The 13,972-nt window shown below is 44.4% G+C and overlaps 2 protein-coding genes across 2 annotated transcripts in view; both read left to right on the top strand.

Annotated features, from left to right (window-relative positions):
* The first annotated feature begins 444 nt into the window (after nt 1–444).
* NDUFB8 (NADH:ubiquinone oxidoreductase subunit B8) lies at nt 445–5,104 on the top strand. The gene is made up of 5 exons (XM_037001231.2): nt 445–603; nt 874–1,000; nt 2,278–2,377; nt 2,776–2,931; nt 4,920–5,104. The coding sequence occupies exons 1-5, from the start codon at nt 519–521 to the stop codon at nt 5,010–5,012; spliced, it is 561 nt and encodes a 186-aa protein (XP_036857126.2). The 5' UTR covers nt 445–518; the 3' UTR covers nt 5,013–5,104.
* Nucleotides 5,105–7,571: 2,467 nt separating this feature from the next.
* The window catches only part of SEC31B (SEC31 homolog B, COPII coat complex component), a 29,042-nt gene continuing 22,641 nt past the window's right edge, over nt 7,572–13,972 (top strand). The window contains 2 exon segments of the mRNA XM_037001232.2: nt 7,572–10,211; nt 10,516–10,646. Coding sequence (XP_036857127.2) covers nt 9,971–10,211; nt 10,516–10,646 — 372 coding nt within the window. The 5' untranslated portion in view covers nt 7,572–9,970.

Consider the following 13,972-nt stretch of genomic DNA (forward strand, 5'->3'; position numbering starts at 1 on the left):
GGTGCCATTTGTGTGTTGCACTGTGCACCTCAGTGAAGGATGTCAACCACTTTTCAGAACAGAACGAGAACAAGCAAGACCAACAGCTTAATTTGATCACGTTTGGGGATGGAAAGGGCAAGTGCCAGCGAAGGAAGGCAAAGAGGCACGCAATAAGAGAAGAATTAAGGCAGGCTCATTTTACTTGTAATGCTTTTGGGGGAGACAGACCAGATTGGTCAGCTGTCCACCAGAAATGCTCAGGTTCTCAGTCCCCAGTATTCCTTGGTTACGTCTAAATCTGCTGACGGAGAAAAAGGACACAGTATGAAATATCAAAGCAGTAACCTGCTTGGTTTCTCTCCTTTCCGCTTTCCGTCGGTCTCTATCCATCCACTTAGCTACCCTCTGGCTTCGCCGCCCTTTTTGAATCCTAAGCCTTTTCTTTCTTACCGGTTTCCACTGTCAGGTTTGGCCCTGCTCAGCCGCCGTGAGGAGGCCTTTGCGCATGTGCAGGGTGAAACGGGAAGAAGGTGAAGATGGCGGCGGCCAGGGTGCGGGTCCTGGGAGCCCTTTGGCTGCAAAGGACAGCCCGGAAGGTGGTCCCGCTGGGTGCACGGACAGGTCCGCGAGACCGGGAGAGGCTTCAGTGTGGGAAGGGGATACCTGAGGTTTGGTGTGTTGTGTAGATGGGGGCGAAGGGAGGGTTAGTTATTCCGGATACTGCGGTGGCCCTGCCCGGGAAGGAGGCGGAGGTGGAGTTGGTCAGGAAGAGGGGGTCGAGGGTCTTGCTATTCCCGTGAAGTCCAGACCTCTGCAGCCATAGCAGCTGGAAGCTTTCGGGGCGGCAGGAAAAACGGGGTCGCTTCTGACCTGCCCTCTTCTGCTCTCCAGCCTCCCATATTACCAAGGACATGCTCCCGGGGCCCTATCCCAGGACTCCAGAAGAACGGGCCGCCGCCGCCAAGAAGTATAATATGCGGGTTGAAGACTACGAGCCGTACCCGGATGATGGCATGGGGTGAGACAGGCTGCCTGCAATCGGGTACTGATGGGAGAAGGCCGACTGAGTTAGGTGACTTGACTCTGACCCTTTTCTCCCGGAACCTTTTCGTGACCCCACAGACGCAATGGTGTGGTTGCTTTTCTCGGTGGAGAGACATGGGAAGGGATGAGTGAGCAGCTGCAGCCGAGAGGACTTCAATTTTCTTCTTGGCTCAGGCTGTTTCCTCAAATGAGAAAGCCGAGGTTTTAATAGATCCCTTGAGGATCCCTGAATAACAGGAGCCTTCCTTGGCTCCAGCCATAGTGAAAGGTTTCATTTAGATTGAGCATCTGCTGGGCTCAGGTGCTGTCATCCAGGCACGTGACCAGGCTGGAGCTTGACTTCTGCCATGAGAACCTTATTTGTAAGTGGAGCACTCTGTATTTGTGTATGTATTCCTTTAAAAAAGAAAAATCTTTACTCTTAGGCTTGTGGAAATCATAGCAACTATAAACAGATGAAATAGCCAACTCACTCCAATATGTGTTATCCTCTGCCATCCTCCTCTCCCACAGCCACATAACGTCCCTGTGGTTAATTATCTGAAGTGATTTACTGTCATCTCATTTTCTGTCTTAGCATCACTCTTTCAATTGTGGTTTCAGCAGCTCCTATTCTGTGTGTTTTCCAGTCATTTTCTGTGACACATGTCTAGTTGTCATCATTTCCTATGTCTGTTATTGTGTTGTGGACAAGAGCAGCCTTGGTAGCGGTCTATATCAGTTGAACTTTGATTTATTGGAGGAAAACCCAGGTTAGCAAGAAATCCCATGAGGTGCTTGAGACATGGAGATGTATGCCAACTTGGTAGTTGAGCGCAGTTGCTATGAAAAGAATACTTTTATAATATTACCCTTTCTACTTTTATTCCAATTAACTGGGTGACCTTGGGTTCATACCCTAAACTTCAGTTTAATATCCTGTCTGAGGGAATCACTCAGAGTGACTACTAAATTCCCATCCAGCTCTAACATTATAACACTGTGTGATTTTTTTTTTCTTTTTGTTGAAAGAAGGCAAAAAAGTTTATGTAAGTTAGAATGTTTTAGAGTTTGACATGAATTTGTAATCACAACATGGACTTCTGTGGTTAGTTCTGTGCTTAATGACTAGAAATTAAGATCTTGATTTGAAAGTCAGTTCCTCTGTCCTAAGAGAGGCAACTGTCTGTGTCATTCTCATCTCTGAGATGAGGAGACTGAATTGTCTGAGGCTGACCAGGGCCCCTTCCAGAAGTTCTTGCTGTTTCTCAGGTATGGCGACTACCCGAAGCTGCCTGACCGCTCACAGCAGGAGAGGGATCCATGGTATGAGTGGGACCACCCAGACTTGAGGTTGAACTGGGGTGAACCGGTGAGAGAACCAATTCCATTTGACTTTCCTTCTTTCTCCTGAATGTTTTCCTGGGGATTCTTTCTTCAGCTCAAATGGCACATCTCTGCCCAAGGAAGCAAGGTGTAGTGGTCTGAGATCTTAGATAACCAGTGTGGCACTTGGAATGGTGCTTCTGGGCAATAAGTAAAGCTCTGTATTGTGAAAGTTGTGAGCTTCCATGACTGAGCTGTCTCTAGTTAGCAGAACCTAGACACAAGCTAGCAGCCAGTCCTGTCAGCCAAAGTATCTCAGACTTGGCTCTCAGAATATTGCCTAGGCAGTAGAATGTCTTTGTCAAGCGTTGTATCAGGCTCTGATCACTCTGGACCTCCTGTCTTTTGCAGGAAAAACTGTAACAATCTGCCTTTCTGCTTCAGATGCACTGGGACATAGACATGTATATCAGGAACCGTGTAGACACGTCGCCCACACCTGTTTCTTGGAATGTCATGTGTAAGCATCTCTTCGGCTTCGTGGCCTTCATGGTGTTCATGTTTTGGGTGGGGGAGACTTACCCCACCTACCAGCCTGTGGTGAGTATCTGAGAAGTGCTCCCTTAGGCACACTGACTAAGCCCCATTTCCTGAGAGAATGAAGTCTGTGGAGTAGGGATCCAGGTTGGCTTCCTGAAGGCCTATGGGAGGCCTTACCCATTGGCTTGGCACAAGTACTAGAGCAGTGTTCTATGCCTACATCTTGGATAGGTCTGAGCGGTAAGAAACAGTTTCAGTGAGGAATGAAAATGTGGAAGCCAGCCAGTCTCTAGAGTTGCCATTTGGGGCTGTACTTACCAATTCTGTTTCAGCAAGTGATCTTTCAAGGTGGAGTCAAGGAATCTAGATCTGAAGCCTTTTCCTTTGTTGGGGTGTGAAGGGCACTTGTAGGGTACTGAAAGCAAGTGTTTACTATAAGCATAGGCACTTTTATTTTGGAGAATGTAAAGGACATAGAAAATATACTGTCTAGCTTTAAGGAAATTTAATTGGATAAGAAAATTTAGATAAATGACATGGTGAACATTTGAACAGATACATAGGAATTTGACACCATTTTTATGTATATATGTATGTAGTGAATGTATATGCCAAGGGGTATGAGGTGCTGTTAAGGAGAGGAATTGTGCTGGATACTAAAAATGTATCTGTAGACTTTGAATGGTGGGGATAAGTTGGAGAGAACTTTTGGGGCAAGAGAAAACAAAATGAAGAAAGGAAAATGAGAGTGAATTAGCTGGAGTGGAATAGGTATATAAATAGTTCCCAGATAACCAGCTACATTGGTGACCTAATCCTGCTAAAAACTGAGATTCCTGGGCTCTACTTCCTGGAGAGTCTAATTCAGTAGCTCTGTGGTGGGGTTGGAGAATCCATATTTAACAAGTACCCAGATAATTCTGATGCCCTGGGAAATCAGATGTGGAAATTGCTGTTAAAAAAAAAAGTTGATGGTTAGGTTGGGCAGCTTTTACTACATGGCTAGGAATTGGACTCAATGGTATAGTAATGCATTAATTCAAAAAATACTTATGAAGCCCCTACTATGCACCAGGTGCAGACAATAGTAGGGGTTCCCTGAGTGATGATTTGGTCTTCCCCTAGGCAGCAGGGAGCCATGTTGGGTTTGTAAACAGAAGAGTGATATAATGAAGGCTAGGTTTTTAGGAAGATTATTCTAGGAATAGTCTACAGGATAGGTTGTAAGAAAAGGAACTAAAGGCAGAAAGACTGCCATGTTTGTAGTTGGCTGCTGAGGGCTACCTCTGCAGAGATAATCAATGTCCTAATGGTAGCTGGTGTGTCTGTGTGCACTGACATGAGCCTCCCCTCCAAGCATCAGGGGCTCCAGGCTGGAGAGTGCACGTAGAGCTGGTGTGAGCACTAACTTCACTTTAGAAGAGCAAAATATACAGTGTGATTCTTCCATTTTTCAGTTCTGTAAGCACATCACCCTCTCTGCCCCTTGAGCTGTGTTCTCTGACAGCTGTTTGTTGGTAAAGCCAGCAGCCCCTAAAGCACGACCCAGCCATGTCTCCTCTGTGCCTCCCCCACCGCTGCTCCTGCACGCCTCATTTCCTAGGCCACTTTAGTGGTGGAACCATTAGAGGCTGAGTGACTTAAAGGAGATTGAGTCTGTCTCAACCCCAGGAGAGAGTGGGATGGATGGATGCATCGTCTCATTTAGAAAGCTCACTCTCACTCTCTCTCTCTCTCTGTCTTTCTCTCCCCTCCTCTCCCCCTTTCCCCCTCTCTCCTTCTTCCCTCTCTCCCTCTCTCCCTCTCCCTCCTTCCCTCCCTTCCCCCCCCCCCACAGTGTAGGCACCATTTCCCTAGAAACTGGGCTTCCTCTTTGCCTAGGGCTGAGCAGGGAAGAGGAGTGCTGTTCTGCTGTTCTAGCTCAGCTGGGTCTGACCAGAGGCCACCTCATACCCATTTACTGTGTGTGATTGTTAACTCAGACCTGGGATATAGCCAGGTAGTAGCTGGATGTATGCTGTTCTTGCTGACCTGTGTTTCCTCCTTAGGGGCCAAAGCAGTATCCTTATAATAATCTATACCTGGAACGAGGCGGCGATCCCACCAAAGAACCTGAGCCAGTGGTTCACTATGAGATCTGAGGAGGCTTCGTCGGCTTTATGCCCCCTGACTGACTCCCTTATTTCTAGAGATTTAACCTTAATGAAACCCCTAATAAAACGTAGTGCTATGGTATTTGTTCCTCATTTCCCCAGGAATAGCCACTTCCTTGAGGAACTTCATCCTTTTTCTTTTTTCTGCTTGCTGTCTGCCCCTGCTCCCAACCCCCTCTGAAATTGGAGAATGGGAGGGTGGGGGGAGTTAACCACAAGAAGATGTTATTGGTAATTTTGCTGGGACTGAAGTAGCCGAGGTTGCAGTTGTGTAGCAGGTGTGAAGTGCAGCTCCTTTTCCTGTTTATAAGGCTGAAGAAGAAGGAAGGTAGTGTTCCTGACTCCCCAACTTGAAATAAGCTGTTTTATAAAAAAGGTGTTTTATTTCCCATAAAAACACCTTTTTTGTAGTGGTTAGTTTAAAAAATAATGTACTCTAACATGTTTCAAGTATATTCTAGGGTAAATAGGTATTTTTGAACTGGCCTAGGGCTGTGATTGCTGCTAATGTTATTTCTGTTACAGGAATATGTATTCGTTATTCCCAAGCAACTTCTGAATTCTAGCCTTTTACAAGCTTACATTACCTATATTTATGAATTAGAATATAGTTCAATGACTTATTCTGAACCCTTGCATCCAAGCTCCTATAATAGCCTTGGAAAATCATGTTTTTGAGGGTCTATTTCATTGCATCTGTTAAGTGAGCCAATTCATTTATTTTTCCTCCCTTTGGGAACATTTTCTTAGTTTACAGTCATACTGCCTGAAAACTTGTCCCATAAAAAAGCATACATTCAACATGACCTATCAAAGCAAGTCCATTTGGGTTAGATATGGGCCCTTTAGCAGTTGTATAGGTAGTGAAAGAGACTTTATGGGATTAGGGAGTGGGCACTTAGACACACTAACATGCTGCTCCTTGAAGGTCTACATGCTTTTATCTGTCTTCATTTTCTGTCCTCTATAGCATTTGATAATCATTAACATCTGTGTGCCTAATATATATCAGACACCCAGACACCAATAGGCCTTGGGAGTATAAAATTGAACAAGACAAAATAATTGCCTTCAAATAGTTATCTAGACAAAGAAGAATTTCTAAGATGTGTGAGTTGAGATTAGAGTGCACTTAAAAAAAAATGTCATGCTTGAAACTGACCTATGCCTTTGGTTCAAGCACTCCATTGGTGACCTGCCTCATTTCCTAATTTGATGTGTTGCCTGAAGTTCGGTTTTCAACTGTACTTTCCTTCAGGTCTCATCTACTCTTGTGCTAAGAAGTTCAAGAAATACTTAGTACTTAGCACATAGAGTGGGCAGGCAGAGGCAATGCCCTAAATTGGCTTCTGTCCTGACTTCGAAACTCCTAAGTCCACGTGAAAAAGAAATTTAGAGTTTCACAGTGACTTGGGAACCATAACAGGTTCACCATCTTGGAGGTATATTAGGTAAGAATACAGTAGTCATGCATTAAATGAAAGTTTTGAGTCAATAGGTCTAAGAACATGTTCATTTGAAATTGCCATAATTCCCTTAAACATTAAGTATGGTGGTGTATGATGGATGGAATGATCATGTATATTCACCTCTTCCTCTAACTTCTACCAGTCCAGTTTTCATTTACTGGACTGTACTAATCCATTGTCATGATATTAATCCAAGCTTTTATCACCTGGTACCTGGATTGTTCTTAGTCTCCTAATTTGAGTCCCCTGCCTTCAGCTCTCTCTTCCCTCCAAGGGAAAACATATTGCTAGTCTCAAAACACAATCTATCTTACTGCATCGTACCCATAATTTTCAGTAACTCCCAATTATCTGCAGAGTTGAATTGGTATTCCACAATCTATCCAGCCCACTCCCCCAACTGTGAGTATCATTCAGGGTATGGGAAATGCCAGGGTGACTTCAGCCTGTTGGGCCCCTTCCTCCTTACTGGAAAATCACCTGTCTTGCAGCTTTAAGATGTAACACCCATCTTATGTCCCTGAAATCTTCCAGGAAGCCTCTGGTCTATAGTACCTCGCCCTCTGCACCCCAATGTCCCTTGATTAGTTCAACAGTCTGGGGGCATAAGTTGCTGGGCTGCAGTGAGTCACTCGCCTCACCGCTGTTTATGGGCTCGACTACGTTTTGCCTCCTCAATTAGGATTACACTGAGCGTCTGGAACTAGCACCAGGTCTTCTCCACTTCAGTGAGTAGATAATGAATTAGTATTTCCCTTTTCAGAGGCTGCCCTGAGAGCCTGGCACAAATTGAATAGACCAAAAATTGCTGGTGGCAGGATCTGACCCACTGTGCAGTCACAGGACAGGTGAGGGAGGCCAGATTAAGAACTAATCTTATTACATCCTTTCCGTGGGTCGGCTGGCTACTCGCTGGGTGCTCTGCGGTGCGTGTAGGTGACGGTGCCCAGCGAACCAGGACTGCTTTTGGCCCTGTGCAGCCGCCGTCCACGACGCTCCGCTGAGCCCAAAAGCCCTTGGCGAGGACTGGCTTTGGCTGTGACCCCTGCCCTGGCCTCTCGGTGCAGGTTGGTTTCCCGGCTGTCTGGGGCCCCCGAGAGCAGAGACCGGGCTGGGGACCCGGAGTGCCGATCCTCCTTCGGGAGACCGCCGGGGGAAGCTTGCCCTCCACGGAGAGCTGGCCCCGGGGCTGCGGCCAAAGCGTCTCGCAGGCGCTCCGCAACTCTGCGCGCGCTGGGATTAGTGCCGGCCCCACTCTTCCTGCCGCGCCGGGGTTGCCCCGCCAGACGAGGGTCCCTCCCCAGCGCGCGCTTGCCCAGAGCCCGCCCGCGTCCCAGTGCCCCGCTAGGGCGGGAATGCCTGTCATGACTGACCCAGGCGCGCCGCGCTTCGGGGAAGGCCAGGGAGATGCTGTGCTGACGGCCCTCCGTAGGGACTGGACTGCCAAGGGCAGCTGGCGCCCTCCATCGCTGCCAAGAGTCTGTTCAGGTCTTGGTTGAAGGATCGTAGCTCTCCCACCTTCAACAGCCCCCCACCTCCAATCCATGGCTATTTTGACCCAAGGGGGACCTATTTTGTCAACAGATGTCTCTGAACGAAGTAGATTGAAAGCCCATCTTCCCAATTTCCATAATGTTAGGGATTTAAACATTATGGAATTTAGCCTAACACAACGGTTAAAAACACTGGACTGTGGAGGCTGATTGGGATTTATATCTCTGCCTATATTTCTTCCCTGTAAAATGGGGATAAAAATACTACTTACCACATAGAACCATTGTTGAGGATTAAATAAAATAGGCATGTCAAATGCACAGTGCTAGTCGCAGCTCCTGTTGAGGGATCTTTCCCCAAAACGTGAAAATGGCTTTGACCAGCAGGTGGCACTGGTGACTGTGTAATGTACAGCGTGTCAGATAATACCTGATGGAGCCTACAGTGTTTAGAGGCCCCCTGGAAATCTTGGCTGAATTGACTGCCTTAACCTTTCTTCAAGCTGGAAAGTACATTAGAGATTAAGCAATGCTATATCTCCAGTTTTTGTAGGTTGAGACTGACTTGCTTGTTCAAGCAGGTTACAGTGGGTCCCAACTTTCCTCCCTCAAGTTTACTGTTACTTTTTTTTTTTTAACTCTTCTGCTGCCTTGCTGGACGGTTGCGATGGCAGCTTGAATATGCATTAGAATTAGATTGGAAACCACAGAGTTAAAATGGATGTCTGCATTCTTTCCAAAAAAATTATGTAGCACTTACTATGTGCTAGACATTGTTCTGGCACTAGTTATACCGAATATGATGAACAAAGCAGACACAATACTAGCTCTCATGGAGTTTACTTATTAGAGCATAAGATCAACAGTATAAATATTATATATAATATATATAATATAATATATAAGTATTAAGAAATATACAATTATAAATTGCCAAGGAGACAAAAATTGAGGCTGTTTGAGAAGGCGGCTCAGTTTTCTGAGGGAGTAAGAACCTTCGCCCGGAAAGATAGGACAAGGAGCCAGTTTTGCAAAAAATGAAAAGAAGAACATTCAAAGTATAGGAAAAATTTTTATGAAAGTTCTAAGGTGGCAAAAAATCTAAGAAATGAAAAAAGACTAATGTGTCTAGAGCACAATGACTAAGGTGGAAAGTAGCAGGAGAAGAGGTTGTAGGGGCAGTCTTGTGCCTTTGAGCAGGGTCACAATAGGGGGTGTGAACTTTATTCTGAGTGTGATAGAAGTCATTGAAAGATTTTAAAATGGGATGCCAAAATACTATTTTTTATTTTAAAAGTTCACTCCTGCTGCTATATAGTGAGTTCATTGGGTGATGGTATGAGTAGCAGGAAGATGACTAGTTGGAAGATTATTGCAGTAATTCAGGTGAGAGATGATGGTGTGTCTTCAAACAGAGTGGTGGTGGTAGAGATGGAGAAAAGTAGACAAATTATGATATATTTTTGAGGTAAAAATCAGGAAGACTTAATGATGGATTAGAAGAGAATAAGGAAGAATAAGAGATAAAGGGTAATTTTCAGGCTGCCATATTAAGCAATTGGGTAGACAGTGGTACCATTTACTGAGATGAAGACAACTGGAGGAAGAACAGATCTGGGAGGAAGGAAGAGTGGAATAGAGAATTCCATTTTAGACAGACTAACTTTTAGGTATCTGTTCTGTCCAAGTGGGAATATTTGATTAGCAGTTATATATAAGATCTTGGAGCTCAGATGGGAACTATGTTGGTGATAGAAATTTGGGAGTTACCAACACATGGATGACATGTAAAGCCTAGGGAATGGATAGGGTCATTGAGAGATTATCTGGTTTGATGGTTATAATCGCCATTGGGCCTGTGGCAACAAGTGTAGTTGAATATCATTTTGGTTATAAAGCATTACATTTCAGTAATTGGGTAAATGAACTGTACTTATAGATCTATAGATGGTCATGTATTTGATCTTTATTGCCCTGAAATGTAATGGTGGGGAGAGAAGCAAGATATCATTTCCATAGATGCTCCCTACATCTGGCACTCAAGCTTGCTGTTTGCTGTTTTCTGTGGGCTGAGGGCCACGTCAGTTTCCTGCCGCCTACAGGACAGACCATGGAGCTGAAGGAACTTGAGTGGCCAGCTGTCCAGGTGTGAAGCCCAGCCAGCCAGTACAGCCAGTACCCTGTATATCTGGCCACTGGATCCACTGGACTAGGATCCACTGGAAGTGCACAAGTTGAGGGGAAACTTAATATCCAGAATTCTTTATGGTGCTTTAGAGTCATAGGAAGGTCGGGTTGGCTTGCAAACATAAGCAAGGAGCTATTAGGTATTTTTGGTGCCTGGGCAGCCTTGGACTATGGCTCAAGGTTAGGCATATCATGCTTTCTTGCTTTTGTGTTACCATTTGAAAAAGGGTTTCCCCAGTCCTCTCCTGTTCTTTGTCCTCTCCACTCCATAACCATTATACCCAAATCCATGCATGTATTGTTGCTCATATGCTGTCTCTTCCTGACTTTTCTTGTGCCTAGGAACATCTGCCCAGCAGCCAGATGCCTCCTTTAGCACAAGTAGAACATTGGAAATCTTTGAGGTTGATTTCAGGGACCCCTCTTTGGACTTGAAACGCAAGGAAGTCCTTTCTGCCTCAAGCAGATACTATGTCTGAACTGTTGATGGGTTTGAAAGGCAGATCCTGATGGGGAATCCTGGGAATAGTGTGTTTTCCTCAGGACTCATGAGGAGACAACTGAGAGAAGAAGGAAATTTACCAAGTTGGAGAGAAGTTAATTCTGGGTTTATGTTGCAAAATGATTTTTAAAACATCTACTCCCACCTTTCTGGCCAGGAGCAGCAGCAGTGTTGGGCAGAATCATGTGATGGAGATGCCTCACACATGCCTGTGCCCACCAGGACCTGATCTCTCTCTGAACCCAGTGATGGTGATTCCTTCCTCCGTGGTTCTTGTGAAGATGACCTTATGCAACATCTCCCTTTCCTGCCAGTGGGAGGAGAACGAATGACCTTCTCCTTATTGCTGTTAGGCGCTGATTGGATACTCGTGGATCTCATGGCTCTGTCAGGCTTACAGGGCTGGGTACTGGCATTCACTGAGCACATGTGTACGTGCCAGGCACTATGCCAGGGGCTCTGTATATCTTATTCATTCCTCAGAATGAGCCTAAGCAATAAATACATTATATCCATTTTACATAGGAGGAAACCAAAACCCCTAGGATTTATGTGTAGGCCTAACTGACTCCAAAGCCTACTTTCTTTCCCTTATTCATCAGCTCTTATAAGTCTTGTAAAAATGAGGCTTACAGTCTGAAGCAATCATCTCCAAATTTTGTATGATAGGAAAAATGTGAATATTCACTATATGCAAGTTATATATCCAATATAAATAAGATACATGTATTGCTGTGCTAATCATTGCTGTGCAATTTCTATCATTTTTTAGGTTAAAATATAGATCTTTTTCTTACAGCCCAGAGAATGATCTTTCCCATTCCACTTTAGAGATTATTGGTGTAACATGCAACTTTCCATTCTCTTGCACATTTTTGATCCATTTGGGACATCAGTTAAGATATTTAGCCAGCAGTACCCTCCTCTTTCATTTCATGGTTTAACCTAATAAAAATGAAAGGTTAGTCATTGTTCTCCCTTTTTTGAGCCCCTGTATCACTTTATGACAGAATCCCTTATTTTACATTTTACATCTCTTTGTATTTCCAATACTTGTATATTTTGAAGAGTAGGCACTCAGGGCTTACCAATAGTAATGAGCTATAATTAGCCTCTAAGCAAGCACTTCAGAAAGAGCCTCTGAAAGGGGTGAGCTATATACCTGGAATTAAGAAAAGGGGCAGGTGTAAGGGCTCTTTTCCTCAACCAGTCAAGCAGCAGCTTCAGCCCTGTAGTGGCTCCTTAGGGCTAAGAGTTCCCTAAGAAAGGCAATATAATTGCTTAAGAAACCTTAAAACTGAATCCTAAGATCCACATGGGCAGAGTTTCTGTGTTTTTTTATTCACTGCTGTATCTCTAGCATCTAGAACAGTGCCTGGCATTAGGTGCTGAATAAATATGTGTTGAATGAATGAGTGATAGTAGAAACTTCTGAATTACCAAACTAAGCCTTCAGAGCCACCGCTTAAGTTAGACAGTTAGTCTTCATTGGTCTTAGTGCCTCAAGAGCTTTTTAAGGGTGACAGTCTATTTGTTTTGCAGCCAGCTAGGTTGAAGGGACCCTTTTTGAACTGTTGGTGCTGAATTCGAAATCATGAATGTTACCTCATATCCTGCTCCACCCTGCAGGGACTTGGGGGCCATAACCAAAATAAGTAGTACAGTTATCTCTACTTTCTTTCTCTACCCCTATTATTGTGTCAAAGATTCTCATTCTCAAAGACCTAAAGGATTACCTTTGACACAGTTCTTTTGGGGCCTTTTCTGAAAAAAATCATCTTAGACACCCCAGGGTCTAAGACATCCACTTCTGTCTGTTCCAGCCTGGATTAGGTCACTTACACAAAAATCAGCATCACAAACTATTGACCAGGATGATCAGGGTAGATGGAGGCTACCCATCCTTCACTTTATGCTTCCCTCTTTATTTTCTGTGTCATCTTCTGTGTGGTTTAGTGGAAATTACAGTTATGTCAGGCTGTAGCCTTGGCTATGGCTATATGACTTTGGACAAACTGAGTTCTGTCAGTGGTTCTAGGTTTCCTTACTTATGTATAAAGAAGAGGTTGTAGATGACTATGAAGAACCTACAGAGCTCCAAATTCAGGTCTCACATTCATTCTCCCTTCCTTTTCTTTGTCTGGCTTGGTCTCCTTCCTTTTTCCTTGAAAAACAAAACAAAAAGCAAAGCAAAACAAAACAAAAACCTCCCTGGGTCTCTTGGTTATTAACTTTTCAAAATCTTCCCCCTTCCTCTGCCTGCTTTTTCTCCAGACCCATGCCTCAGCCACATTTGAATCCTGAAGATTCCCTTATCCTCAACTCATGATGCATCCGAGAAGTATTATGTATTTAGAAATACCAGACTGAAAGAGAAATGTTCTGAAACACTGGTATGGGTGTAGACAAAGGACAGCCTCAAGCTATAAATAGACTGAGGCGAGTGCATGGATAAATGCCACTGGATGCAATCAGAATCAATAGGGATTAGCATGGGCACTGAAGTGAGCAGTGTTTGGTTTGTTAGATGAATCTCACTGAAGAGGAAAGGCTTCTGAGAAGATAATACATTCTTTATGTATTGACTTTTGCACTGAGGATATAGCTACTGTGGCTGAATGAGGGTCACAGGCCAGTGTATGATCTGCTACACTCCACCCTCTGTCTGCACTGAAATTCTGTATCTCTTACTAGCCTCTAAAACCTCTATATGAGCCATCTTCTAACCTGAAGAAAGTAGGCAATCTACCTCCCGGTACCTTTATCTCATTTCTAACTACTTGGGGATGACTGTGACATCTCTGAGTGCCTGGGTAAGAGATAGCACCAAGAAGAAAAAAAATGTTGTGCATGGTTCTCTTAGTATCCTGTTTTCAAGACTTGCCTTCTCTCCAGAGCCATCAGGATCACACAGTAGAGAGAGTGTTGGCTTTGTTCTTGGACAGACCTTAGTTCAAATCCCAGCTATCCATCTGATGTCCTTTTGGGCACATTGTTTAACTTTCTGGCCCTGTTTTCTCTGTGGTGGATTCAGGGTACATAGTAGGCACAGAGTGCATACAAGGCATTAGGAAAAGTAGTTCTCTCAAACATTCAATGCTCCACTCGACTACCTTTATCCGCCAACTGAGAGCACTGCCTTCGCCATTCTGTTTGACTTTTTTAAATTTTTTATTATTTATTAATGTGTCATTGATATACAAACTTATGAAGGTTTCAAATGAGCAACATTGTGGTTACTACATTCACCCATATTGTTAAGTCCCCCTGCCACACCCCATTGCAGTCACTGTCCAT

This window comes from Manis javanica, chromosome 7 (genome assembly GCF_040802235.1).
Source record: "Manis javanica isolate MJ-LG chromosome 7, MJ_LKY, whole genome shotgun sequence".
Classification (NCBI taxonomy): domain Eukaryota; kingdom Metazoa; phylum Chordata; class Mammalia; order Pholidota; family Manidae; genus Manis; species Manis javanica.

Excerpts from the sequence above, each read along its gene's own strand:
- NDUFB8 (XM_037001231.2), top strand. The coding sequence starts at position 519 with ATGGCGGCGGCCAGGGTGCGGGTCCTGGGAGCCCTTTGGCTGCAAAGG. Across the intron at positions 1,001-2,277 it reads TACCCGGATGATGGCATGGG|GTATGGCGACTACCCGAAGC; the intron begins GTGAGACAGGCT and ends GCTGTTTCTCAG. Across the intron at positions 2,378-2,775 it reads GGTTGAACTGGGGTGAACCG|ATGCACTGGGACATAGACAT; the intron begins GTGAGAGAACCA and ends TTTCTGCTTCAG.